The sequence below is a fragment of the Populus alba genome, chromosome 13 (genome assembly GCF_005239225.2).
Source record: "Populus alba chromosome 13, ASM523922v2, whole genome shotgun sequence".
Taxonomy (NCBI): domain Eukaryota; kingdom Viridiplantae; phylum Streptophyta; class Magnoliopsida; order Malpighiales; family Salicaceae; genus Populus; species Populus alba.
The window spans coordinates 10,002,612-10,027,730 of record NC_133296.1 but is presented as its reverse complement, the minus strand read 5'-3'; the positions used below and the strand labels follow the sequence as shown (position 1 = coordinate 10,027,730).

At 34.0% G+C, this 25,119-nt stretch overlaps 3 protein-coding genes across 12 annotated transcripts; all 3 read left to right on the top strand.

Annotated features, from left to right (window-relative positions):
• The first annotated feature begins 75 nt into the window (after positions 1-75).
• Positions 76-5,783, top strand: LOC118034482 (SNF1-related protein kinase catalytic subunit alpha KIN10). Of its 4 annotated transcripts, none has more exons than XM_035039789.2 (11): positions 76-578; positions 1,581-1,772; positions 2,010-2,194; positions 2,289-2,471; positions 2,571-2,702; positions 3,386-3,571; positions 4,182-4,271; positions 4,370-4,453; positions 4,799-4,930; positions 5,158-5,409; positions 5,562-5,783. In XM_035039789.2, exons 2-11 carry the CDS (start codon positions 1,583-1,585, stop codon positions 5,670-5,672), a joined length of 1,545 nt encoding a protein of 514 aa, XP_034895680.1. In that variant the 5' UTR covers positions 76-578; positions 1,581-1,582; the 3' UTR covers positions 5,673-5,783. The 4 variants fall into 4 exon arrangements, with proteins under 4 accessions (XP_034895680.1, XP_073260004.1, XP_073260005.1 ...); XM_073403903.1 differs by lacking the exon at positions 76-578 and adding an exon at positions 630-721; XM_073403904.1 differs by lacking the exons at positions 76-578; positions 5,562-5,783 and adding an exon at positions 630-721 and having other exon boundaries at positions 5,121-5,325.
• Positions 5,784-8,890: 3,107 nt separating this feature from the next.
• On the top strand, positions 8,891-12,309 carry LOC118034481 (pentatricopeptide repeat-containing protein At2g40720). Of its 3 annotated transcripts, none has more exons than XM_035039785.2 (2): positions 8,891-9,064; positions 9,159-12,309. In XM_035039785.2, the coding sequence occupies exon 2, from the start codon at positions 9,410-9,412 to the stop codon at positions 12,071-12,073; it is 2,664 nt and encodes an 887-aa protein (XP_034895676.1). In that variant the 5' UTR covers positions 8,891-9,064; positions 9,159-9,409; the 3' UTR covers positions 12,074-12,309. The 3 variants fall into 3 exon arrangements, with proteins under 3 accessions (XP_034895676.1, XP_034895677.1, XP_034895675.1); XM_035039786.2 differs by having other exon boundaries at positions 8,891-9,074; XM_035039784.2 differs by having other exon boundaries at positions 8,891-9,087; positions 9,213-12,309.
• Positions 12,310-14,756: 2,447 nt separating this feature from the next.
• Positions 14,757-24,664, top strand: LOC118034479 (uncharacterized). Of its 5 annotated transcripts, none has more exons than XM_035039782.2 (22): positions 14,757-14,911; positions 15,113-15,254; positions 15,427-15,531; positions 15,885-16,036; positions 16,545-16,617; positions 16,726-16,848; positions 17,329-17,437; positions 18,542-18,621; positions 18,780-18,861; positions 20,099-20,238; positions 20,330-20,440; positions 20,596-20,712; positions 20,830-20,919; positions 21,081-21,134; positions 21,344-21,418; positions 21,595-21,670; positions 21,864-21,963; positions 22,057-22,123; positions 22,761-22,834; positions 23,474-23,583; positions 23,850-24,110; positions 24,226-24,664. In XM_035039782.2, the coding sequence occupies exons 2-22, from the start codon at positions 15,129-15,131 to the stop codon at positions 24,501-24,503; spliced, it is 2,403 nt and encodes an 800-aa protein (XP_034895673.1). In that variant the 5' UTR covers positions 14,757-14,911; positions 15,113-15,128; the 3' UTR covers positions 24,504-24,664. The 5 variants fall into 5 exon arrangements, with proteins under 5 accessions (XP_034895673.1, XP_034895674.1, XP_073260125.1 ...); XM_035039783.2 differs by having other exon boundaries at positions 14,775-14,911; positions 15,109-15,254; XM_073404024.1 differs by having other exon boundaries at positions 14,778-14,911; positions 14,978-15,254.
• The last annotated feature ends 455 nt before the right edge of the window (positions 24,665-25,119 follow it).

The window sequence follows — 25,119 nt, the reverse complement described above, 5'->3', positions numbered from 1 at the left end:
TTAATAAATTAAATATATTTACATAAATAAAATAAACATCATCATTGTATATATAAAACTTACAGATCTTATCATATGTTTACCATGTGTGAAGTGAGAAACTCTTTGTGTGTTGTCCCCTCAATTTCTTCAGATAGCTTCCCCAAACCCTGCTGTTACCAACCTTGATCCCTTTTTTCCCGTCCAATTTCTCCAGATATTACTATTTGCTATGACCCTTGGAACACCTCCTGAGTCCCGCCACAAGCTTACTATAATATTCTTAATCTTCAACCTTTCTGCCCTCGACTTGTCGGTTTTTTTTTGTCCTTTGTACTACAAAGGCTCAAGTCTTTTGTAACTACTTTACAAAATGTCAACTCATCCAGAATAGCCATGTAAAAAATTCATTTCAAAGCTGTACTTTCAATAAGGACTTTGCATGTAAGCGCCCATCCATGTTTTAGTCCCCTTCATGGCAGTATCTCTATGGACCTCTTCTCTTGTCAACATCAGTCCCTAGTTTTCCACTAATCTGCCTTCTTTCTCCTTGGCGAGAGACCCTTTACGCTCTTGGGTTTTGACAACAAGAAATCAAGGTACTCCCGTTAATCATAATCAAAAGATTCTCCTTGTAATTTTCAATTTCTGATTTCTTTATCTGTGTATAAACTCTCTTTTGAGCTCCATTTCGTTTGTTTGATGCCATATTTTCCAGCTCATAGTAACAGTGATTCGGTAGGTAAGATTAGTTCAAAATGTTTGTTTGATTTTAGCATTTCAGTTTATTTTATGACGTCGAGAGATGCCGGGTTCTTCTTTTATGTCCTGGTTTTTCGTTAACAACTGATCAAATGCTTTAAAGCTAAGGCCAGTTTTGGTTTGTTTAGTCATGTAGGAGCGGGATTAACTAAATTGATGATTTCTTTTTTCTTTCTTTCCAGTAGCCATGGAGGATGGTTTGTTTACTCAACTGATATCTATAAGCCATCAAACTCTCCACTTCTACTGTTTTAATGAAATCACGTTTGCTGTTCATAATAATCATCTCTGCTTATCTGCTAAAACATTCTAAACACACACACACACACACCAAAAAAAAAAAAAACAAGAGTGAAAAATGTTTCTTTTGTATTGGATGGTGTCCAGACATGCCTGCTTTTGAGTGTGCCGTCAATTATTTGATGCACCTTCTCCTGGCCTCTGGCTATATAGAAGGAAGAGAAGGAGGAGTTGATTAGAAGCCTTCTAATTGGACCTCGAATTCTAGTTGATTATCATTAATGGTTGGATTACACTATAAGGATAATTTTCTCCCACATTTAATCCTTTCCATCCGGGGTTTGAATAGGATTTTGTTCTTGCATCTATATCTCATAAGAACTATAAGTAACCCTTTCAACTTATTTAGCTGGAAGCTACTGCTGAAACTTTGATTCATTAGTATTACAAATTGTCCTGAAGAGAACGTATTTGAAAGAAAGATTTGTCATAAAGGAGCCCAGACAGCTATCATTGTGTAGGTATAGGAATCTTTGTCATGTGTGTATATTCGCTTTCATGTTGGTCTAATTTTTGCTTTTTTCATGGTCTGGAACAAGAAATGGAAGGATCATCTCGTAAAAAACGCAGCCGTGTGGAGATGCTTTCACCAAATTACAAGCTTGGTAAAACTCTTGGATATGGCGCCTTTGGAGAGGTGAAGCTTGCTGAGCATAAATTGACAGGTCTTCATGTTGCCATCAAAATACTTAATCGCCATGAGATGAAAAAAAAGGGGATGGAAGAAAAAGGTATAGGCCGTGCACAGCCTTTCACTATCAAAATGAATCTATGTGATTGGATAATTCTATTTGAATGAAAGTCATTCATCTGAACTTGAAATATGAAAGTTTTATGCCAAGATGTTAGACATTTATTATATTCCTCTGGGAGGACTCAAGGAAGATTTTGTTCTAGATTTTCTTTTCAGTTCAGAGTTTATTCAGTTTTACCTCAGTTGTCTTATGTTTTCTCCTTTTCTTTTGCAGCGAGGAGAGAAATCAAAATCTTGAAAATGCTAACGCATCCTCATATTATACGACTGTATGAGGTTATTGAAACATCATCTGATATATTTGTTGTAATGGAGTATGCCAAGTGTGGGGAACTCTTTGAATATATTTTGGAGAAGGGTAGGTTAGAAGAAGATGAGGCACGCAGTTTTTTCCAGCAGGCAGGATTGACTAATATTATGCATTAGATTTCTTCCGCATTTTCTCTTCATTTCCCAATTTGATTCAGTGAGCCAAACTTCTCTCTGCTTGCAGACAATTTCTGGTCTCGAATTTTGCCACAGGAATATGGTTGTTCATAGAGACCTTAAGCCCGAGAATTTGCTGTTAGATTGTAAGCACAATGTGAAGATTGCTGATTTTGGTTTGAGCAATATAATGCAAGATGGTCATTTTCTAAAGACAAATTGTGGAAGTTACAACTATGCTGCCCCAGAGGTACGGATCAGGTGGAGGCTTCTGTACCTCGTTTGGTCTATACATTTGTCTCATGTAGTGATTTTTATTCATAGGTAATGTTATCTGTTCTTTTAATAGGTCCTAGCTAGGGAATTGTATGATGGGCCTCAAGTGGATATATGGAGCTGTGGTGTTATATTGTATGCTCTTCTTTGTGGTTCCCTACCATTTGATGATGAAAGCATTCCCAATCTCCTCAAGAAAATAAAGGTACTTTACATTTTCTTTTCTATCTGTGGATTGTGTAAATCAGCTTAAAGTCTTCAGCAAATAGTTCAACTCAGTTATATAATTTTTGGGCTGGCCATTTTATTTTCAAGCTTAGCTTCAAGAACCAGTTATGTATGCATCATTAGAAACTTTGCTTTCTGCTGACTGCTTAGGGTTTACTGTTATATTCTGTTGTCAGAAACCTTTTGTTGTGATTGAAGACTACGTTTAACTTCCCTTCACATCTTCGCTGACTCGAGTCATTTTGGGTTTCTCTGTTTTTGTTGCCCTGAAATGACCATCTTTTTTTACTACCTATTCCTGTCTCATATGATTGTTGTAGTTGATTCTTCTGTATTCTGCTATTCCATTTTCCACCACATTCACAGTATAAAACACTACCTCTTTATTTCCCAACAATCTTCTGTACTACAAAACTATTGTTGTTTTATCCTTATATTTATTATTTCCTTTGATTTTACACTTCCTTCACGATCAAGGAGTAATTTCCAGACCATGAATTTAATTATCAGTCTGTTATATATGCTTTCTGAGTTATTGTCCATTTATTTTCTTTGTTAATAAGCGTTTAGTTACTGATATTCTACCTTCAACTATTGTATGTCATTATTATATGAAGATTAATTCTATAGCATCCTCAGCATACATCGTGTTCTCTTTAGGGTGGCATATATTCTATTCCCCGATATCTGTCACCTGGTGCAACAGATATGATCTCAAAGATTCTTGTGGTTGATCCAACGAGAAGAATGAGGATGCCTGAAATTCGTCAGCATCCGTGGTTCCAAGCTCACCTTCCACGTTGTTTGGCTGTTCCCCTGCCAGATACTATGCAACATGCTAAAAAGGTTTTCCTACCGAAGATTTGAGTTATGAATTAATAGTGACTGTATGGATTTGTTTCTTCTAAGTCCTTGTACATAGCTTTTATTTAGCATCAACCGGAGGATTCAATAATGGTGAGGAAGAGTGGTCAAATCTAATTTATCGTGTAACACCTGAAATGTCTTGGATTGAGTGATAAAGAATGATCTAGTTACGAGAAGTATATGTCATTAATGGAAGGTAGCATGAGGCTTAGCTGACTCGAGGATTTTAGTATGTTAAAAAGGTAAATAGCATGGATTTTATTGTCCATACTGGTTTGTTTTGACATGATGCTACATTAGTTACAAGTATGGTATAACAGGTAGATCCTTGCTGTTCTCTGGAGAGGCTATACTGATATTCTGGATCCAAATGGATCCTTTTAGTGTCTAGGTGAAGCTCTTAGGACTAGCAGTACTGTGCCTAATACCTCACACAATGTTTGGAGAAAAAGGTTTTGAAGAAAAGGGAGAGAAATGAACCCTATAAGCATGTTTAATAGTCTTTTCTTCACAAGGAGGGACAATTCAATCCCCTCCCTTCCAAGTCATCGATCCAATTTATTCAAACTATTAACTGTCATTCCTGCAGATTGATGTAGAGATTTTTCAGGAAGTGGTCAAGCTGGGATTTGATGGCAAACAACTAATCGAATCCATTATATGCAGGATGCAAAATGAGGTTTGGAAAATTTGAAACTTTTCATTTAGTGTTTTAAAAACTCTTTGCATACAATAATCGAAGTTTGCTATATAGGATTACTCTACAATTTTTTTCAGGCAACCGTTGCATACCATTTGTTATTGGACCATCAACTCCGTGATTCTAATGGTTATTTTGGAGCTGAGATCCAAGAGACTACGGTGTGTTTATCTTTCCCATGTTTACTTTACAGGGGGGAAAATGTTGTCGACATTTTAATTTATGTTGGTAAAGAGTTATTTCAAGTGGATAGTAGTTTCTGAAAGGGCTTGGCATGTCTTGAGGATCTGTCCCTGGGCATGCGATAACTAAAACTGAGGAATATGATTTATCTAAAGTCAGAGGATTAATCTCCCTCTGCCCTGCACTAGGTGGGATATATATTTTTACCACTTCTATTTTTAGCATTTTCATTGAATGATGATTAATGTTATATATTCTGTTAGTATACTTTCCATTTGATTTGCATTGCTCTCAAGTCTCAACTTTTTTTTCTTCTTTGCTAGGAAAGTAGTCTCAGTTCAATGCATCCAGATGAACCTTCTTCATCAACAGGGCACTTACTTCCAGGACATATTACTAATCAAGGATTGGCTTTACAGTTTCCGGGTAATAGGAAATGGGCTCTTGGAATTCAGGTTAGTTCCTGCGCTTTTAGAGTGTACAAATTCAAGTGCCGATTTCGAGCTTGCGTGTGGCATGAACTGCCTGGGGCTGGCTTAGGTTGTTTGGTTCTCAGGGGAACTTTGGGTAGAGATCCTAGGTTGTCATCTTAGATACATGAGAAATTGAATATATAATGAAACAATGGCTATATTCATTTTACAGTTATACCTGATTATATTCGATGCCTTCACTTTGTCAGTATCGAGCTCCTCCTCATGAAATAATGGTAGTAGTTCTCAGAGCTCTGCAAGAACTGACTGTGTGTTGGAAGAAAATTGGCGATTACAGGATGAAGTGCAGGTGGATTCCTGGCACTCTTGAACCTCACAAAGGCAAAGCCATGGCAGTGAACGACCACCCTGTTCATAATTCTGATTTACTTGCGCAGCCCTCCATTGTCGAGAAAGATGCAGTCATGAACCCGCCAAATGTGGTGAAGTTTGAAGTGCAGGTAATGCACTCATCATGTTTGTTTTTGCTTTTAAATGCATATGAACGAGGAGAGATTCAGGAGGCAAAAGGGTCGAAAAGCTGGTGAAAGGTAAGCCTGGTGTGAAATCAGGGCATGCTCTGATATGGCTGATGCATTCATTGTTTTGACAGCTTTACAAAACTGAGGAAAAATACTTAGTTGATCTACAAAGAGTCGAGGGTCCTCAGTTACTCTTCTTGGATCTTTGTGCAGCTTTCCTCGTACAGCTCAAAGTCATTTAATCATGCTCCTTGTCCCTTGGCTTGTCTTTCATTGTTTTAGCAAGCTCATGTCGCAGGCAATTATGCATTTCAACTTGTTCCTGTCTTCAAGAATACAAACCTTTTCTTTTTTCTTTTTTTCTTTTTTCCTTTTGCAGGCATGCATTTCAAGCTCATGTTTCAAGCATGCATTTCATTTTATTTTTATTTTTATTCTTGTATGGGTCACGCCATTACAAATTGCGTCCAAATGAGATACAAAACGTACTTGAAGCTTTAAATTGAATGTCCACTGCAATTTAAGTTGTAAATGAGATAACTGCGGCTATTAATTGGCGCTCAAATAATTTTATTTTTTTATGAAAAAAACATATAAAGGATTTTTTAGTGTTTTTTTTTTACTAGAAAAGTCCTAATAATAAATTAAAACAAATTTATGCATACATTTAATTAAATAAATTAAGAATCAATTGTGCTAATAAAAAAATATTAATGTATTTATTCAACTCGTTTTTGTTGGTTAGAAAACATGAATATGTAGATGTTGTTAATGTATTTTTTAATATTGACTAAAAAATATAATTATAAATAGAAAAATTAATGTTTATATATAATAACATAAAATAAAGATCATATATGTGAATAAAGACGTGTAGGATCTCAAGTTAATTTTAAAAATAATAGAAAAACATGGTAATATTACGAATGCATTTCATTGTATCATGTAAAATGTTATTTATACAAAACAAAATAAATCTTAAATATATGAATCGATAATGGCAATGAAATTCCATCATTCCTATAAAAGTAAAAGATAAGCATGTTATTTAACCCTAATTATTTTACTTTAATGCACATATTGTTTTATATCTTAAACATTACTATTTCATACCAAGAATAAATAATTTTTATTTTTATAAAGCATAAAAAAGTATAGATGAATTAGAATAATTTATTCAAAACATCAATTACATATAAAATAATTAAATAAAAATTGTTATTTAAAAAAAATCTAAATATATAATCTAAGAAATAAGAGAGAAGGGATATTCTATAAGTATAGAATGATAAAATATTTCAATTGTCAAGAATAAAAAATAATAATTTCTTTCTAAAACAAAGTTTAAGGAAAAAAGGAGGAATTTTTTTGAAAAAAAATAAAACCCAAACAATTTTTTTCAAATAAAAATTACTTATGTTATATTACCTGCTATAGTAAAAAATAAAAAATTATAGTGAAAATTGAAAGATATTTGCAAATTTCCCACCGCTATTGTACCCTCAATTGTAAGAAAAAAGTAGAAAATTATAATTTTGTCACTGCTACAATACCATAATAGTAAAAATTGAAATAATTACAAAATTATCATTCCTACAATGTTTTACCCATTTCATTTTAGTATATTGTATAATATTTGCATCTACACAAAATTGCTTAGTTGCTTACTTGATAATTATCTCATGCTATACTTGGATCCCACCAAAACATTTTTTAACATAAAAAAAATATTTAGACATTTATAACATGTTTTTCAATGGCAGCAAAAATTTTAATTACTATTTCAAAATTTTATTCAATTAGTTAACTTTAAAATTTTCTAATTTGAATCCATGTTTAGTCATGGTTTTAAATTAATTTATGTATAAGTTGATCTAATATGACTTGATTGATTTAACAGGTCCAAAAACAATCTACATGACCAATAGAAATATAATTTAATTTTAAATTTTTTTTTTAGAAAAACTAAGATTGTGATATATTAAATTAATTTGAGTTTACTCGTCAAACTTGCAAACCCTAATGAATTAATAACTTTATTCTTTAATTTTTTTTTTTTTATCTAAGTACAAGACACTGGAAATAGACAATAATAGTAAAGCAGTGGAATAATTTTTTTTTAAATAATTATAATAGATTGTAAAAAACAAATGCCTTCTAAGATTACAATTATTGTCGTATTCAAAAACAAAATAAAAATTAAATGGAATTTAATAAAATAATATCTAAAATATATCCTTAATTAATTTTAAAAAAATAATATATAATATTTTAAATTAATTATTTTTTAAGAAATTAATATTTTGGAATTTAAAAAAAAAAAAAAATATGTTGGGTGGGCGAGTGTGCCTGGACCCTGGACCATATAAAAAAAAAGCTCATGCATTGGGGCTTGCCAATTTAGACCCGTGCACGGAGGCTTCCTTCTTTTTTTTTCTTTTTTCTTTTTTCTAATTAAAGGGGTGAAGGAAGCATCATTTATTTTTTTGAAATTCAACAATGGTAGGTGGTTAGAAAGTTAGAACGTTTTGATTTCTAGGCCTCAAAAAATTTATTTTCACCCAATATTTGTACTAAAAAACACTAAGAAACACCATAAAAATTTCAATAAATCCATTTATTATATTAAAATAGTATTTCATTGGTTTAAAAAAAAAACCAACTTGAATAAAGATTTTTTTTTTCTCAAAGTTCAATCTACTTTTTTTGGCACCAAGAAAAAAAAAGATTTGAATCCATTAACACCAAGAATAACTGGTTTTGCACTAAAAAATTAGCATGTTTGTCAACTTTCTTTCACTTTAACTATAATCTGGGGACTCTTTCTTTTCTTCTGAACTCGAAAATTAAAATATAAACAAAATAAAAATTTTGAACTAAATCATTTACTCATCAAACTAAAGCGACCAAAAAAAAAATTTGACAAAATCCCAAGGCACAAAGCCGTTGACACAACTTTTTTTTTTTTTTAAAAAAAAGGCTTCCAATCTTTTTTCTCTTTTAATACGGTATCTTAATTTTAATTTCTTCTTAAACAATAAAATTAAAATTTTTATCGTGAAATCGAGCATTAATCCAATGACAAGATTTTTGTATGATTAAGATAGCCATATAAAAAAAGTCGAAACAAATTATAGCCCACAAATCCTAATAAAACACAAAATAAAATAATAAAATTAAAAAGAAAAAAAATATGATGACTAAAAGCAAAAAAAGGGAAAGGGGGTTTGTATAATATATTTTGATATTTAATGATGATTAATTTTATTTTTTTTCCACAAGCATGCTTGGCCTCACTTTTTATTTTATTTATTTGATTTTAAATTTATCTTTATCTTTATATATATATATATATATATATTATAACTAAATTAAAAAAATATATTATTAAACTCAGTACAGTAAAGTTCATGACAATATTTAAAAAAATAGTAATCTTAATTTTTTTCATAACATTTAACGCAATCAGAAGCAAAAAACACAGAGGTTCTTGTGATGTAACACTCTTCAGTTGCATGGGAGTGGGAGAAGGAAGACTGAATTACCATATTTCAAGTCTTCAAAATGGAAAGATCGGCTCTTCTTTTGTCCATGGATGTTGCTACTAGAGGCTTGGATTTTCTGAAAGTTAGATGTATTAATCAGTATGATTCACAGGTTTTGAGGCATTTCTTTCTGTTGTGTTTCTTTGCATTTTTTTTTCACACTTTTATTCTTGGTTTTGCTAGGAATTGGATAAATGGTTCATTGGAGCTTGATTCCACCAATAAATCATGGTGCAGGGTTGGTTTAACTGCTCTGTTGGGTGAAGAAGGAGACTCGTTGCTATTTCTGCAACCAGTTGAAGTGGATTATCTACAAGACTTGGAGAAACATGGCGTATCCCTAATAGTCTGAGCTCGTTTGCGAACGTGGCTTGCCGGACATTTCAGCCGAGGATGAATAAACTGTCTCAGAATGCATTTTGTTCAGAATTTTTATGGTGAAGAAACCACGCCCACGCCCAAATCGAAAAACCAAAATCAGAATTTTAGAGATATCCCTCCTTGCATTACTTATTGAACTAGTGTGTTTTGTGTTGGCCGGCCATGCTAGCATGTATTTCATTCACCAAATTTCTCGCAAACTTTCAAATCTAGCACACTCAGATTTGATCCATTCCAAAATCGTAACTTTAGTTCAACAAGGACAATATGTAGATGCCTTGCAATTCTACTCTAGAAATCCCCTAAACGCTACCAGGTTCACATACCCTTCTCTCCTAAAGGCCTGTGGTTTCCTTTCAAATCTTCAATATGGAAAAACAATTCACTCTACAATCATCACCAAAGGCTTCTTCTACTCTGATCCTTACATCACTACCTCACTTATCAATTTCTATTTTAAATGCGGGTCATTTGGAAATGCAGTTAATGTGTTTGATAAATTGCCTGAGAGTGAAGTGTCAGGCCAAGATGTAACCTTTTGGAATTCTATAGTTGATGGGTACTTTCGATTTGGACATAAAAAGGAGGGTATAGCTCAGTTTTGTAGAATGCAATTATTTGGTGTTAGGCCTGATGCTTACTCATTGTGTATTCTACTTGGTGCGTCTGATGGGCAATTGGGATATGCGAAGCAAATTCATGGTTATAGCGTTAGAAAAGTGCTTTACGGTGACCCTTTTTTGGACAGTGCACTGATTTATATGTACTTTAGTTGCGGAAGACCTCTGGATGCGTGGCGTTTGTTCAAAGTTTTGGAAGATAAGGGCAATGTTGTAGCATGGAATGTGATGATTGGAGGATTTGGTGAGAATGGCTTGTGGGAAAATAGCTTGGAAGTATATTTGTTAGCGAAGAATGAGAATGTCAAACTTGTTTCGGCATCCTTTACTAGTACTCTAAGTGCTTGTTGTCAGGGTGAATTTGTTAGTTTTGGCATGCAGGTTCATTGTGATCTGGTGAAGCTGGGTTTTGAGAATGACCCTTATGTTTGTACTTCACTATTGACTATGTATTCCAAGTGCAAGTTGGTTGAAGATGCCGAAAATGTTTTTGATCAGGTTTCTGTGAAAAAGACTGAATTATGGAATGCAATGATCTCGGCATATGTTGGTAATGGACGCTCTTATGATGGTTTGAAAATTTACAAACAGATGAAGTTACTTCAAATTCCACCTGATTCTCTTACAGCGACAAATGTTTTATCATCTTGCTGTTTGGTTGGTTCATATGATTTTGGTAGGTTGATTCATGCAGAATTAGTAAAAAGACCTATTCAAAGTAATGTTGCTCTACAGAGTGCTCTGATGACCATGTACTCAAAATGCGGTAATAGTGATGATGCTAATTCAATATTTAACACAATAAAAGGAAGGGACGTAGTTGCATGGGGTTCCATGATATCAGGTTTTTGCCAAAATAGGAAATATATGGAGGCATTGGAATTTTACAACTCAATGACAGTATATGGGGAGAAACCAGATTCTGATATTATGGCAAGCGTTGTGAGTGCTTGTACAGGACTAAAGAATGTCAATCTCGGTTGCACTATCCATGGATTTGCTATTAAAAGTGGGTTGGAACAGGATGTTTTCGTTGCAAGTTCCCTGGTAGATATGTACTCCAAATTTAATTTCCCAAAGATGTCTGGAAATGTATTTTCTGATATGCCACTTAAGAACCTTGTAGCTTGGAATTCTATAATATCTTGCTATTGCAGGAATGGCCTCCCAGACTTGTCCATTAGTCTTTTTTCTCAAATGACACGGTATGGCTTGTTTCCAGATTCTGTCTCTATTACAAGTGTCCTTGTTTCTGTTTCGTCAGTTGCAGTACTACGTAAAGGAAAGGCAGTGCATGGGTATCTGAAAAGACAGAGGATTCCATATGACCTTCAACTAGAGAATGCTCTGATTGATATGTATATCAAGTGTGGATTCTTGAAATATGCCCAGCATATCTTTCAAAACATGCTTCAGACAAACTTGGTGACCTGGAATATAATGATTGCTGGTTGTGGATCACATGGGGATTGGTTGAAAGCAATGAGATTATTTGATGAGATGAGAAGTTTTGGAATCGTTCCTGATGATATTACTTTCATTTCTCTTCTGACATCTTGCAACCATTGTGGTTTCATTGAGGAAGGGCTAAAACTTTTTCAATTGATGACGGTGGAGCATGGGATTGAGCCAAGAATGGAGCATTATGTAAACATTGTTGACCTCTTGGGCCGTGCAGGACGCCTGGATGATGCTTATGCTTTTGTGAAAAACTTGCCTATTGAACCTGACAGGAGTATTTGGCTATCTTTGTTATGCTCATGCAGAGTTCATCATAATGTTGAGCTTGGTAAGCTGGCAGCTCATAAGCTATTGGATATCGAACCCAGTAGGGGCAGCAATTATGTTCAACTTTTGAATCTTTATGGAGAAAATGAATTGCAGGACAGGGCTGCAAACTTGCGGGCTTCAATGAAAGAAAAAGGCTTAAAGAAGACTCCTGGGTGCAGTTGGATTGAAGTAGGGAATAGCATTGATGTTTTCTTCTCTGGTGATAGCTCATCTCCGAGGACAATAGAGATCTATGACTTATTGAATAGTCTTAGGAGGAACATGCGAAAGAAAGGAGGTCATTATGAAAGTGTTGAGGCCTTGTAAGAATGGCATCCTGGAAGGGATGATTTGCTCCCCAGAAGGAATTCGTTAATGTTCTACCAATTGCTTTGACAGCAAAGGACGTGTTGCTTAAGTTTCATTTGAAGATTAAGAAGCAAATTGATATGAGTTGAAATGATAGATGAGATCCATGAAAAATTTGGAGAAGGAAATTTGGATTCTAATGTAATTGTTCAATTATGAACAATGAATTCACTTGATCAAGCTGGAAAAATATGCTGAACAAGAAAATTCTCTTACTTAGTGATATCCGCTCTTGAAAATAGGTTGTAATGACTCAATAAGCAAGAAATATAAAAAACAAATAAAAACAAAACTATGATTATGATTTTGTAAGTCGCAAATAAATTCATATAAAATATGAATGTTTTATGTTTTTAAAGAGGTGAAATAAATCAGATGCAAAACTAATAAAAATAATTTTATTAACTCCCAAATATCATAAACATAACTTTAGTATACTAAATAAATCGATTTCAACAATAGAAAAACATGTTTTATAAGTTTACGTAAATCAGACTCTTTTACGTAATCTAATTTCTGAATTCGAAATACAAACCAAATAAAAGTTCAAATAACCTTAAATTTAATATTTAGATGTTATTGTACCAAAATAAAAACCCTAGAATATCAATTTTGAAGCGATTCCAACGTGGTTTGATTCAATCTCCATTGAATTAGTGTTTTCATGACACAACTGGATCTTTAGCTTTTTAACATCTTTCTTTTTATTTTTTTTTAATTTAGTGTTACTAATATGTAGGGACAATAATCAAAACAACAAGACAAAATCACTTTTTTCCCTGACTTAAGTTTAAAATTAAACTATGTAAAAGTTTGTCTGACATGATCTAATCAACTTAGCCGGTTCAAAAGTAATCCAATGAATGTTAAAAAAAAAAAATGAAAAATAGATAAAAATAAATAAATAAGGGAGACACATGCTTCAATGTTCATCATACATAAAACATTTAATATAAATTTTTATTTTTAAATAGAATCATTTGACACAAATATCAACTGTTTTGGTAATTCTAAATCAATGTTAATGATATTTTTCTCTCTTTACAATTGGAATCTAATGGCCTCTCTCTCTCTCTCCCTCTCTAGCTAAGAACTAAAAAATAACAAAAAATAAATTTTTGTACTAAAATTGAATTTGAAAAAAAATATTAAGATACAAAAATTATATAATTTGCATTATTTTTTTTAAGTTTATGTATCAAAATATATTTGTTGCCAAAACTTATGGCACACAACCCATGTTTGGTTTTTTTTTTTTTTTTTTTTTTAATGTAGACTATGTGTGACAGCACTATTCGATGGAACAATATTTTCATGCCTTTATCCTTATAAAATAGAACCTTAAAATTAGCTAGGTATTGAGTTTTTTTTAAAAGACTACTAGTCATTATCAAATTAATTATAGATAAATAAATCTTTTCACATTTCAAAAGAAATAAAAGTAACTTTAATGGGTTTTTTTTTATTTTCACAATTTTTTTTTTGTTATTATCAGGTTAACTGAGGGGTAATTTGGTATTTTATAAATAAAAAAATAAAAAAAAAGCATAATACATGACAAAAATGCCTTTGGAAGCAATACAATAAAATAAAAATGGTCTCAAAAGGCTTTTTTATATTTTTCATAATGATTTTTTTTTTTAGTATCAGTTTAACTAAAAGTCAATTTGGTATTTAAATAAATATACGAAATAAAAATACAAAAAATGATTGACATATGTGAAGTGTCTACGCTTTTTAGGTGATGCATATTGAGATTCTAAGTAGCTAAAATCCCCTTCCACCATATCATTAGAAGTGTTGTTATGTCTTTTTTCTTTTGAGGCGGTGCATGGGTCATTGGTAGCATGGTTTATTGCCGACAACACTTTCTTTCCTCTTTTTTTTTTTTTTTTTTTCTCTCTTATCTTTTTGAAACTTGCAATAACCATACAAAAATTTAAAGTTGTCCTCTAATTTATAGGAATTTCCTTTTCAATATTTTATTATTTTGATTTCTAATTTCTTGCTTGGTAAAACTTTGATTTTTTTTTTCTCAATTTCATCAATGAATCCTAATTTATAAAATGTTAGTTTTTTCAATTTAGCTCTCATTTTTTTTTATTGTTTTTTCAGCTTTTTGTTAAATTATTTTTTCTTTTCAATTTCACTATTCAATCAAAGATAAAATTTATTTTTTATTTCAATTTTAATCCTTATTAATTTAATTACTATTTATTATTTTTAATCCTTTTATATAATTATATATTTTTTTAAATTTCATCCTTCAACATTTGATAAATTGAAAATTGAGTTTCATAGTTTTTTTAGATAAAGTGTTTTCGATTTAATAACTCGAGTCACAGATTTGAAAAGTTAACATGCTGATATTAATTTTTTTAAGAAAAATAACTTTGTAATTTTTTTTTATTTTTATATTAAGTTATTCTGATTTTATAATTTGAATTAAGTTTAATGAGATAAACCAAATTAACTCAAATCTTATTAGAATTATATTAACTCAAATCTCATTATTAAAATTATTACTATCTCGAATTGATTTAAATTAATTTATTAATTTATTTTTATTATCCGATTTAATTAAAACTAACTTATTTAAAACGGTAAAATCAGTTGAAAAAAATAATAAAAAAAAGAGCTCACAGTGGAGCACGGGTAAGTTAATCATAATGAAGTTCGTCAAAAGATGACCAGTGACAAGCAGTATTGCTCCGATCTCAAAGCTAAAGGCTCGCACGAGCGTACAAAGCGAGAGGCACCTTGTTGAACCAACCCAAGGTCAGAGTCAGATAACAGGTAGACAGAAACAGATTCCAATTTCTTTCATTTTTTTGTCTTTGTTTTTTCAATTTTGGCACACAGGTGGTGTCATAATACCATACATGCGCAGAGACGGAGAAACAAGAGAAACTAAAACTAAAAACCTCACCTCTCCTCCATCTCCAACCCTTCTAGATCTTAGTGGATTGGTGATTGATTTGTCATATTATAAGACAGCAACAGAAAGAAGGAGATGCTGAGATTCTTAAAAGGAGTGGTGGGTGGATCTGGTACCGGACTGAAAGATCTCCCTTACAATATCGGCGATCCTTACCCTTCCGCTTGGGGATCCTGGACTCACCATCGCGGAACCTCCAAGGTTCATTTTAAAATCCTTCGATTTTTACGTTAGGATTTATTTATCTTATTGTAGTGTACTACTGCTATTGGACGACGAATTAATTCTTTTTGATCATGTTTAAAATGTAATTCATTGTGGTATGTGAACCTGGAGGATTTAGTTTTTGTTTTTCATGTTGATTGATTTTCAGGATGACGATGGGGGATCTGCGGTGTCCATATTTTCTCTTTCTGGAAGTAATGCACTGGATGGCCATTTAGCTGCTGGTCGTAATGGTGTCAAGCGTCTTCGTACTGTGAGTTTGCCTTTTCTCTATATTTTTATTCTTATTATTTAGGCTGAGGTCTTCTCAAGCACAGTAACCCATTTTGGCATGCTTACTTCTTCTTGAAATTGTTCAGTTGCAAAGCTTCTCTTTTATGATTCCTATTTTCTTGGCTTATCTTTTTTGAGGCTTGTTGTTTCCGTGGGCAAACTTCAATAACATTAGGTGCTTACAATCTTCGACCCATTCTTATGTTGTCGATAAGAGAAGAAATTTGTTGTGTGATCATAAGGGTTATTTCTATCTTTTTTTTGTTTGTTGAAATTTACCTTTTCAAACACCATTTCCCCACTGGCATTGAAGCTGCTGTTGCTTCTTTCCAGGTCAGACATCCAAATATCTTGTCATTTCTTCACAGTACTGAAGTTGAAAGTGTTGAAGGTTCTAGCTCAAGGGTCACTATATATATTGTAACAGAGCCTGTTATGCCACTATCTGAGAAGATCAAGGAACTAGGTTTAGAAGGCGCACAAAGGTATGACTGCTCTAATCTGCTGGAGTTGTTTTACTCTTTTGCTCATTCCATCTCTGATGGCTGCCTCCCCCTTTTAGTACATGATTTCTAACTCATGCATTGCTTTTCATTCTTATCATGATAATCTATATTTGCTGTAGCATGCAGATTACCATTCTAAGCACTTTCATTTATAACTGCTCTTTGATTTGGTAGTGCACAAGCACACAGCCTAGGCTCTGTTTCAGGATCATGTTGTTTTAGCTGGATGTTTACAATCTCCTCCTTTAATTCCTTGTTTACAATCTACCATGCTGTCCACATGAGATAACACACGATTCATATGATGGTGGCACATGTTGAGAATGACAATTACAAATTGAACCCGTCTCAACTAGGCTAAGCCTTATCCAAGAGTGCTCTGGCCTGTTTCCTCCACTTTGTCATTTCTGGGGCAATCCTGCCTTTTTCAATTACCAATGAATGATAGGGTTCCTTCTATTTTTCCTTATAATTCTTTTCCTGGCAGGGATGAGTATTATGCCTGGGGGCTGAACCAGATAGCTAAAGCTGTGAGCTTCTTGAATAATGACTGTAAACTTGTAAGCACTTCCAACTCCATATGTGATCAGCAAAATTGATCAACTCCTGTCTCCTTTCTCTATTCTTCGTTGTTTGCATCACTTTCTGACTATCTTTGATCACTGCAGGTACATGGTAATGTTTGCTTGGCCAGTGTTGTTGTTACACCAACTTTAGATTGGAAGTTGCATGCTTTTGATGTTCTATCTGAGTTTGATGGAAGCAATGGGAATGCAACTGGACCAATGCTGGTAATTCAAGTGTCTGGAAGTGAGCGAATGATGGAAATTTCTTGTTACTCTTATAGTAGATTTATTTTGTACTATATTCCCAAATTTCAAAATTGAGCAGCTTTTGCAAGTAGGATAGACTCTGATTACTTCTTGAGAACTGCATTAAGAAGTTTGTTTCTTGTCAATTGATTTACATTGACGAATAAACTTGTTCTCCAAGAAAGTTTTTTAGTAATTTAGAATAAGGCTTACACAGCCTGTTTTGTTCTGTCCTCATGTTTCTCACTGATGAAATGTTTCAATTATGTTATAAATTTTCAGCATATTCTTCCATTATGCAACTATATAATTCTTTATGGTGGTGGATGGTAGATTTAGGATTTACCAATGCCGATATTCTTTCTATTTTTCATAGCTTAACTTGGATTTGTTTTAAAAACTAGCAATGGTTATAACTGGATGGTTTAACATACTGTTTATGTTTTTTTATTTTTCCAGCAATATGAATGGCTTATTGGATCACAATATAAACCAATGGAGCTGGCTAAGTCTGATTGGGTTGCAATCAGAAAATCTCCACCTTGGGCCATTGATTCTTGGGGCTTAGGTAAGTCTATTTTGCTCCATTTTTAGATGGTTGCTTAATTATATCATACTTTGGTCAGTTAAAATGGTGGTCTAACGTTGTATTCATTGACAAACTAGGATCTTGGAATTTGTCTGTTGGGCATGCCTATCTTGATCTATTCAATTAATTGGAACTCTGCCTTTCATTGGGACAAGATAATCCATATTTAAATTTATTTTCCTTGTAGATCCTAGTTTTGGAGGTTCATGTGAATATGATGCTGGTTATGTGGACCCATCTCCTCGATTGCCACATGTGTGTCACATGGCAATTTAAAAAAAAAACAAATGATCTAACATTCATATTTCTTCACTTAACAACAATATATTTCCATCGAGAAACATGTGATCATTTTTACAGGAAAAGCAAACTTGTTGCTAGTCTATTATTTTAAGTATTTGTATCGGTCAATTCCCTTTCCCATTGGACAAAGGGAGTGCCTCTCCACCCATATTACTAATGGAATGACTTTTGAAGTTTTCTCTGTTTCTAATAAGTCCTCTAACATAAGACAAGCTCTTCAAGAAAACCTTTGAATTACTCTAGGCATCTTCAAAAATCTTTCAATTCTTATTGAAATGCTATTGTAGTTGATCCATGCGAACCATTGAAAACTATTTTACCCCCCACATTCCTTTCCACTTATATTTCAATTCCTCTTAGCCATACTCTTATGCTATGCCCCATAGTCCATATTCTCCCAGGAATTTCCTCGCTTCCCCTTTAGTCTTCTTGAATAACCCTCCCTTTATTATATAAGTTATATCTTCCCACACACCTTTAGATTGTTAGATCCCCCAACTATCATTCTGCATCATTTGCTTCATGCTTCTGGGTCAATTTTATTATGAGAAAATTTTTGAAGTTCAACTTTTTTTATTCACTAGCTTTTCATCTGTCATCTGTCATCCTTATGCACTTTTCATTGCAATTCTTGTTTGTTGTTAAAGCATCCTAAATTTAATATGTGTGCAAAGAAATGTGTGGGAAAAATAATCTTTAGTTATTTTTATTTTCTTCTATGCAAGTTTCTGCAGACAATCTGATTGTTTTTCTTTTTTCCTTTCTGGTTTTGATTGATAGGATGTCTTATATATGAACTCTTTTCTGGTATGAAGTTGGGCAAAACAGAAGAGCTGCGTAACACATCTTCCATTCCAAAGGTTTGCCTTCAGGAATTTATTTACACATATTAGCCATGATAATAGTTTTAGGCACTGTTTCATGGCTTCTTTCTGTGTATCTTAGTTTGTCCTTGGTGATTGACTTCAACTCATAATTTATTTTCTTTTGCACTACCTATGTTTTTTTCCTTCCCCAGTCTTTACTTCAGGATTATCAGCGCCTGTTGAGTTCTATGCCCTCTCGCAGGATGAATACAGCAAAGCTCTTAGAAAATAGTGGTGAGTTTCTATTATGAGTTAATTGTAGTTTATGGTCTTGGAGGAACTCTTTAGTCCTACTAACAGCATGTCTGATATCAAATCCGTATGAAATTCATTGGAATTGAATTTGTTTTGCTAAAATTCTTGTTTCTTTTTTATAATAAATTTGTAAGGATTTGAATTCCACAGGATGGAAGTTGTCAATTTAGAACAAAAAAATGATGAAATTCCTATTATCCACCTCAAAATGTGCATTCATAAAAGTTTTAAGGGTAATTTTGGCTTTTAAGAAATTGTAACCAAACAACAATATAGACACAAGTAATTGGGCTGGTTGAATTGCCTTTAGTACCCCCTTTTTATTTACCTGTATTTATATTCCTATGCTTTAGGGGATTTTGGTTTTCCAAAAATAGGCCCTGCATCAGAATTCTTGAGCAAATCTGAATCCTCTAGGCAAGGATTTGAAAGTGTACCAAAATCATGGCTTGTAAAAGCCATTTCAGTTCACTTCTAATACATGAATGTTGGGTAAAATTATGAATTCTGTTGAATTCATCACAATTATTTACTTCACAAGCATCCTCTATAGAATGAGATTAGGAATTCTCTCCATCTATGAATCTAGTTTAGCTCCTGTAGCTATCTTAACCAATTAAAGGTAGATTTTTCTGTTGTTATATTGCCATTAGTATGTGTAGTATAGCTGCAGAAGAGAAGTATAAAATGTTAAGATGGCATTTTCATTGCAGAAAGAGGGCTTGGGCAACTAAATTTATGGCGTTCCCTATAGCAATTCCAATTTGATAACCCAAGAAGGATTCTTGGCCACACTAAAATGATTGGGTAACAGATGGACAATTATAGGATATGCTGATCCCAATGTTCAAGTGCTCTAGCTATGTATCTGAGCTATTGTATTCATTGGCCTTGTCTTCTTAGTTTCGGAAGAGAGTTGAGGAGCTTTATTTGATCTGGCCACCAGAGCAGGAGGGGAGAAAGTAGGAGTCAAATCTGATTTTGGAAACTCTTATGAACGGAATAGTAGAAGCTGATTAGGCTTTCATGCTTGCAACAGTTTAGATAAATGTTTGTAGGAAAATGTTGTTCTCGTTGTGCCTGAATTTAGATCCCCATGCTCAATTGGACTGCATGAGTTCAGACACGTGTTTTTTCCCATTGTTTCTATAACTTCCAATTTTGCTTTTAGCTTTCCATTTTACTGTACTGATATTTTTACTAATGGATTTTGCAGAATACTTCCAGAATAAGTTGGTGGACACCATACATTTTATGGAAATTCTTACTTTAAAAGACAGTGTCGAGAAGGATACCTTCTTCCGCAAACTTCCAAATTTAGCAGAGCAACTTCCTCGCCCAATTGTACTGAAAAAGGTGGGAAAGTTCAGATTCTAATGTTTTTGTAAACATAAATTTCCTACTCTTATAGTTTTTTCCTGTTTGGTATTTATCTTGGTTTCTGCAGTTACTTCCTTTATTAGCTTCTGCCCTTGAATTTGGCTCTGCTGCTGCCCCTGCTTTGACTGCATTGTTGAAAATGGGTTCTTGGCTTTCATCTGAAGAATTTAGTGTCAAGGTCTTTTCTTTTTTCACGTCTGTTTACATTTATCTTATTTTCATGAGTCATGGTCGGTTTAAAGATTTCTATAACACTTCTCTTGAAGTGTCAAGATGTTGTCATCATTTGTATAGTACTGTCATGTCATGGAGGTAAGTTCCTATTTTTTGCAGGTGTTACCGACTATTGTGAAACTTTTTTCCTCCAATGATCGTGCTGTTCGTGTTAGTCTCCTGCAACATATTGATCAATATGGAGAGTCATTGTCAGCACAAGTTGTTGATGAGCAAGTATGCATCATTGATCAGTGACTTCATGTTTTTTTTTTTATTCAAGCAAACTAGATAATTTTATTTGGAATGTGGTCTTCATAATATTGTAATTCTCAATGGGGATAATGTGGCCAGGTTTTCCCTCATGTTGCTACCGGGTTCTCTGATACATCTGCTTTTCTTCGTGAATTGACTCTTAAATCTATGCTGGTTTTGGCACCTAAGGTACTTGTATGACTTTTGCAATGGCCATATGTGATCCTTGTTATTATTGCTGTTTTTCTGCTTTAGGTTTACTGGTTGATTCCGTGTTATGCTTGTGTAAGTAATTAATTGTGGTTTTCGAGTTCTTCCTGAATGTTGCTTTTGTTTCACCTGAATTGCAGCTTTCTCAACGTACTATTTCAGGCTCCTTGCTGAAATATCTTTCGAAGTTACAGGTCTGTATGATTTATTTGTTGATACAACTGAAGTCTGTTTAGATTACTTTGTTACCATTTAGACTGCCTTAGGCTGCATTTCTTTTGGCTTTACTTTGAAGTTCTTTCCTTTCAATTGATGATCCTTTTTCCCTGTGTCCTATTTTGAAACAAAAGGTATTCTTATATTACTCTGTGTATCTGTAGTTTAATAGGTTTGTTTTTTGTAGGTTGATGAAGAGCCTGCAATTAGAACAAATACCACCATATTACTTGGGAATATCGCAAGCCACTTGAATGAAGGGGTAAGAATGAGCTAATTGTCATGTTGTCTTTAATTCTACGCATCAAGAATCTTTCTATTCTTGTTGAGGATGATCAATCTTGTGGTTCTATTGATTTTATGTAACCATTGATTAATTGAGAATTTACTAGATTTTCTTTGTGAAAATGTTCTCTTGTTTGTTTGAATTACAAGCAGACAAGGAAGAGAGTTCTAATTAATGCTTTTACAGTTCGAGCACTGCGTGATACTTTTTCTCCTGCCAGAGGAGCAGGTATAAGACTGTACATTCTGTTAATTTACTATTTGCTCTTTTGATCAAGTTCTTATTCTGAGAAAAGTTTCATTCCTTTCAAGTTTTTTTTTTTCCTACAGCCTATGCGAAATATTTTTTTTTTAGATGTAATCTAGTGCCTTTACATCCTGGTGTTCTGCACAATGCCTAAAATAAACTTGTATTATGGCAGGAGTAATGGCTTTGTGTGCCACTAGTTCTTATTATGACATTAACGAGATCGCAACTCGGATTCTTCCGAATGTTGTTGTACTTACCATTGATCCTGACAGGTTATATTTTCTCTGGATGATTTTTACATATTTTAGTGTTTTCCCTGCATTGCACAAGAATTGAAATGCTCTCTTTCCTTTTCTTCTCAACAGTGATGTTCGATCAAAATCTTTTCAAGCAGCTGAACAGTTTTTGCAAATAGTGAAGCAATACCATGAGGTGTGCTTATGAATTGTTGTTGCTTTTATTTCAACATGTTTTCTGTTTTCAATATGGGCACATAGAAATTTGAAGAGATTACTAAGTGCACATGCATTATAAAGGATATTTGATGGACAGCCTATACAGACCAAGTTCTGCTGCTTTCTCAGTCAATACTTGCACGCACTCATGCAGAAATGGTATCTCTTGTGAAATATTTGCTATCTGGTTCACTGAACCTTCTCCTGCCCCTGCCTCACCCAGGCAATGGACCATTTTATATGCAACCATCCATTTGTTAGTATGCTCAAGGGAGAAGCTTATGATATCAAATGTGAAAAGCTTTCTGGTTGCCATTTACATGTCATAGTTTCTGCTTGCTACAGTGACAACTTAACATCTGTTTGCATGTCAATCTTGTCGTACCAATTCCTCGGAAATTGCTTCTTAATTATATTGGTTAAAGAAGACCAAAGTCTTGAGTAAAGTCTGCTGTCAACGTCCTTCATTCTGCTATTCTCCTTTACGATCTCCATGACATAGCTGGTCAAATTTAGAGGTGTCCATGATCTGGTTTGCTTCCAGCAAGATGCTGTTGATTTTAATTTCAAAGCATTGGGTTATATTGATTTTTTTCCTCTTTGGTCATTTGTAGACAAATGTTGGAGGCACAGCTGGAGCTGCAAGCACAGGAATCTCATCAATACCAGGAAATGCTAGTTTACTTGGGTAAGTGGTTTTGGAACTCGTCATGTTGGAACATTTTGAAATGCTCTAACTTGGCACTGGTTTAATAGCTGGGATTTAATCACCTAATGTAACTGGTGAATTGAGTAGGGTTTTTTTTTTTTTTTTTTTTTTATGTACTATCATAGCTAGGAGCACATCTTAATGTTGTGCATTCTGAATGTGTATGTTTTTTTTTTTCCCCTTTCAACCTCTTCTCCCCCACTGTTGTTGTGTTCCTTTTCTGCTAGAGGTTGACATTAGAGTTTATTTGTACTCTCTTATCCTATATTTTTAATATATTGCACATCAATCAGATTCTTTTGACAGCATTTGTTAAGCACGACTTGGTTGAATGATCTATTTTTTTTAGTCTTAGTCTTAGCGGTGCACATTAATAAATCAAAATTGTGTATTCAAATGCTTACAGGTTACATCACACCAATCTCAATGATTGCATGACACCTTATCAATGCATTTCTGTTTGCAGTGTCTAACTTAAGGCAGTTAAAACTATGCATAAAGTAATGCTTTGCTCCATTAATGATGTTTTTGTCAAGTTTTTGTTTTTAACATGCATTTCTCCTGGCTACATTCTTCATGAATTTTGTATTTAATCTGAAACCATTTTTTATCATTCAGATGGGCCATGAGCTCCTTGACTAGCAAAGGTAAACCTTCAGAACAAGCTCCACTTGCTCCTGCAAATTCTGGTGTTCCTCTATCTTCCACAACCTCCAATGCCAGCTCAGGTATACATCTTGATTGTTTGTTTTGCATTTTTTATGGGTTTGAATGGAGGAGAGTGTCTATTTGACCAATAGTCAAGTATCTTAATGGCCAATGTGTTTTCTGAGGGCATGCCAATCATGCTGTGTGAACTGCACATTGATATTAGATGGTGAAATGCACTGTTGATTCAGCAATGCTTGCTGCAGCATTGCTTATGCCTGCTTTTATTATGATGCATTTATCTATCAATTCAATATCTGATCACCGTTTTGTATGATGATCATAGTGATGGACTCTCCAAGTATAGCACCAGCCCGGGTAAATTCCAGCGGAGACTTGGCTGATCAACCTGTACCAGAGTCCCCTACTTCAACAGATGGCTGGGGAGAAATTGAAAATGGAATTCATGAAGAGCAGGGTAGTGACAAAGATGGGTGGGATGATATTGAACCTCTTGAAGAGCCAAAGCCTTCTCCAGCTCTTGCAAGCATTCAAGCAGCTCAGAAGCGGCCTGTCTCACAGCCAGTTCCACAGCAAAAGGCACAAGGTGATACCATCATACACATAACTTTAGTTCAATTAAGTTACATCTCCTTGCCACCTGTTCTCCTGATGGGACGTTCAGCAAGTCTCTTTAATTAGCACTTTTACCCCTTCTTCAGCTGCAAGTGTGCGACCAAAAAGTACCGGGACGGCGACAAAAGATGAAGATGATGATTTATGGGGTTCTATAGCTGCCCCTGCTCCAAAAACCAATAAAAAGCCTTTGAATGTCAAATCAGCTACAGCACTTGATGATGATGATCCCTGGGCTGCGATTGCTGCTCCCCCACCCACTACAAGGGCCAAACCACTGGTGGCTGGTAGAGGCCGAGGTAAACCCGCTGCTCCAAAATTGGGTGCGCAAAGGATAAACCGGACGTCCTCATCTGGGATGTAATTCAGGGACAGAGAACAAGGATGAAAAATCAAGTTCTGTAAATTTTTGTTATGGTGACTGGTTTTCACATTATAAGACAGAATGGATCCTAGTCGCCAGGAGTTGTATCTTGTACTGCCTGCCAACATAATTGATTTGTAATACCATTCATTTGTACATCATATTCCTCTTATCTGTTTTGTTTCTACTTCAAGATGACCGTTGCCTGCTAGAACGCATTGCGATGTATGTTGGGTAAATTAGTTTCTGCAGCAGCGTCTATTTTGAAATAGCCAATTCACAGAGCTTGTAGACATGCTTAGGATGTAAATGCACTTGATTGGAGCAAGGGTTTGTGGATCGAAGCGAATTTATTGTCTTTAATGGCATCTGTTACTATTGTACAAAGGTGAGAGAAACAAGAGGATTCCACTCTCACGGTGGATACTTGGATATTGAGATGGATCAAAAAGATGTGTTGGGGAGGTTCGGTCGTTGGAGGTCTCAAGTCGTCTTGATTCGTGCAGTGTGTTATCAATGTAAATGCCTGCAATCTCACTGAAATGATCTTGTGGAAACTGTTGTGATGTATTGTCGATGTTGATGTTTGGATAAATTGTTAAGATTGCGGGTGTAA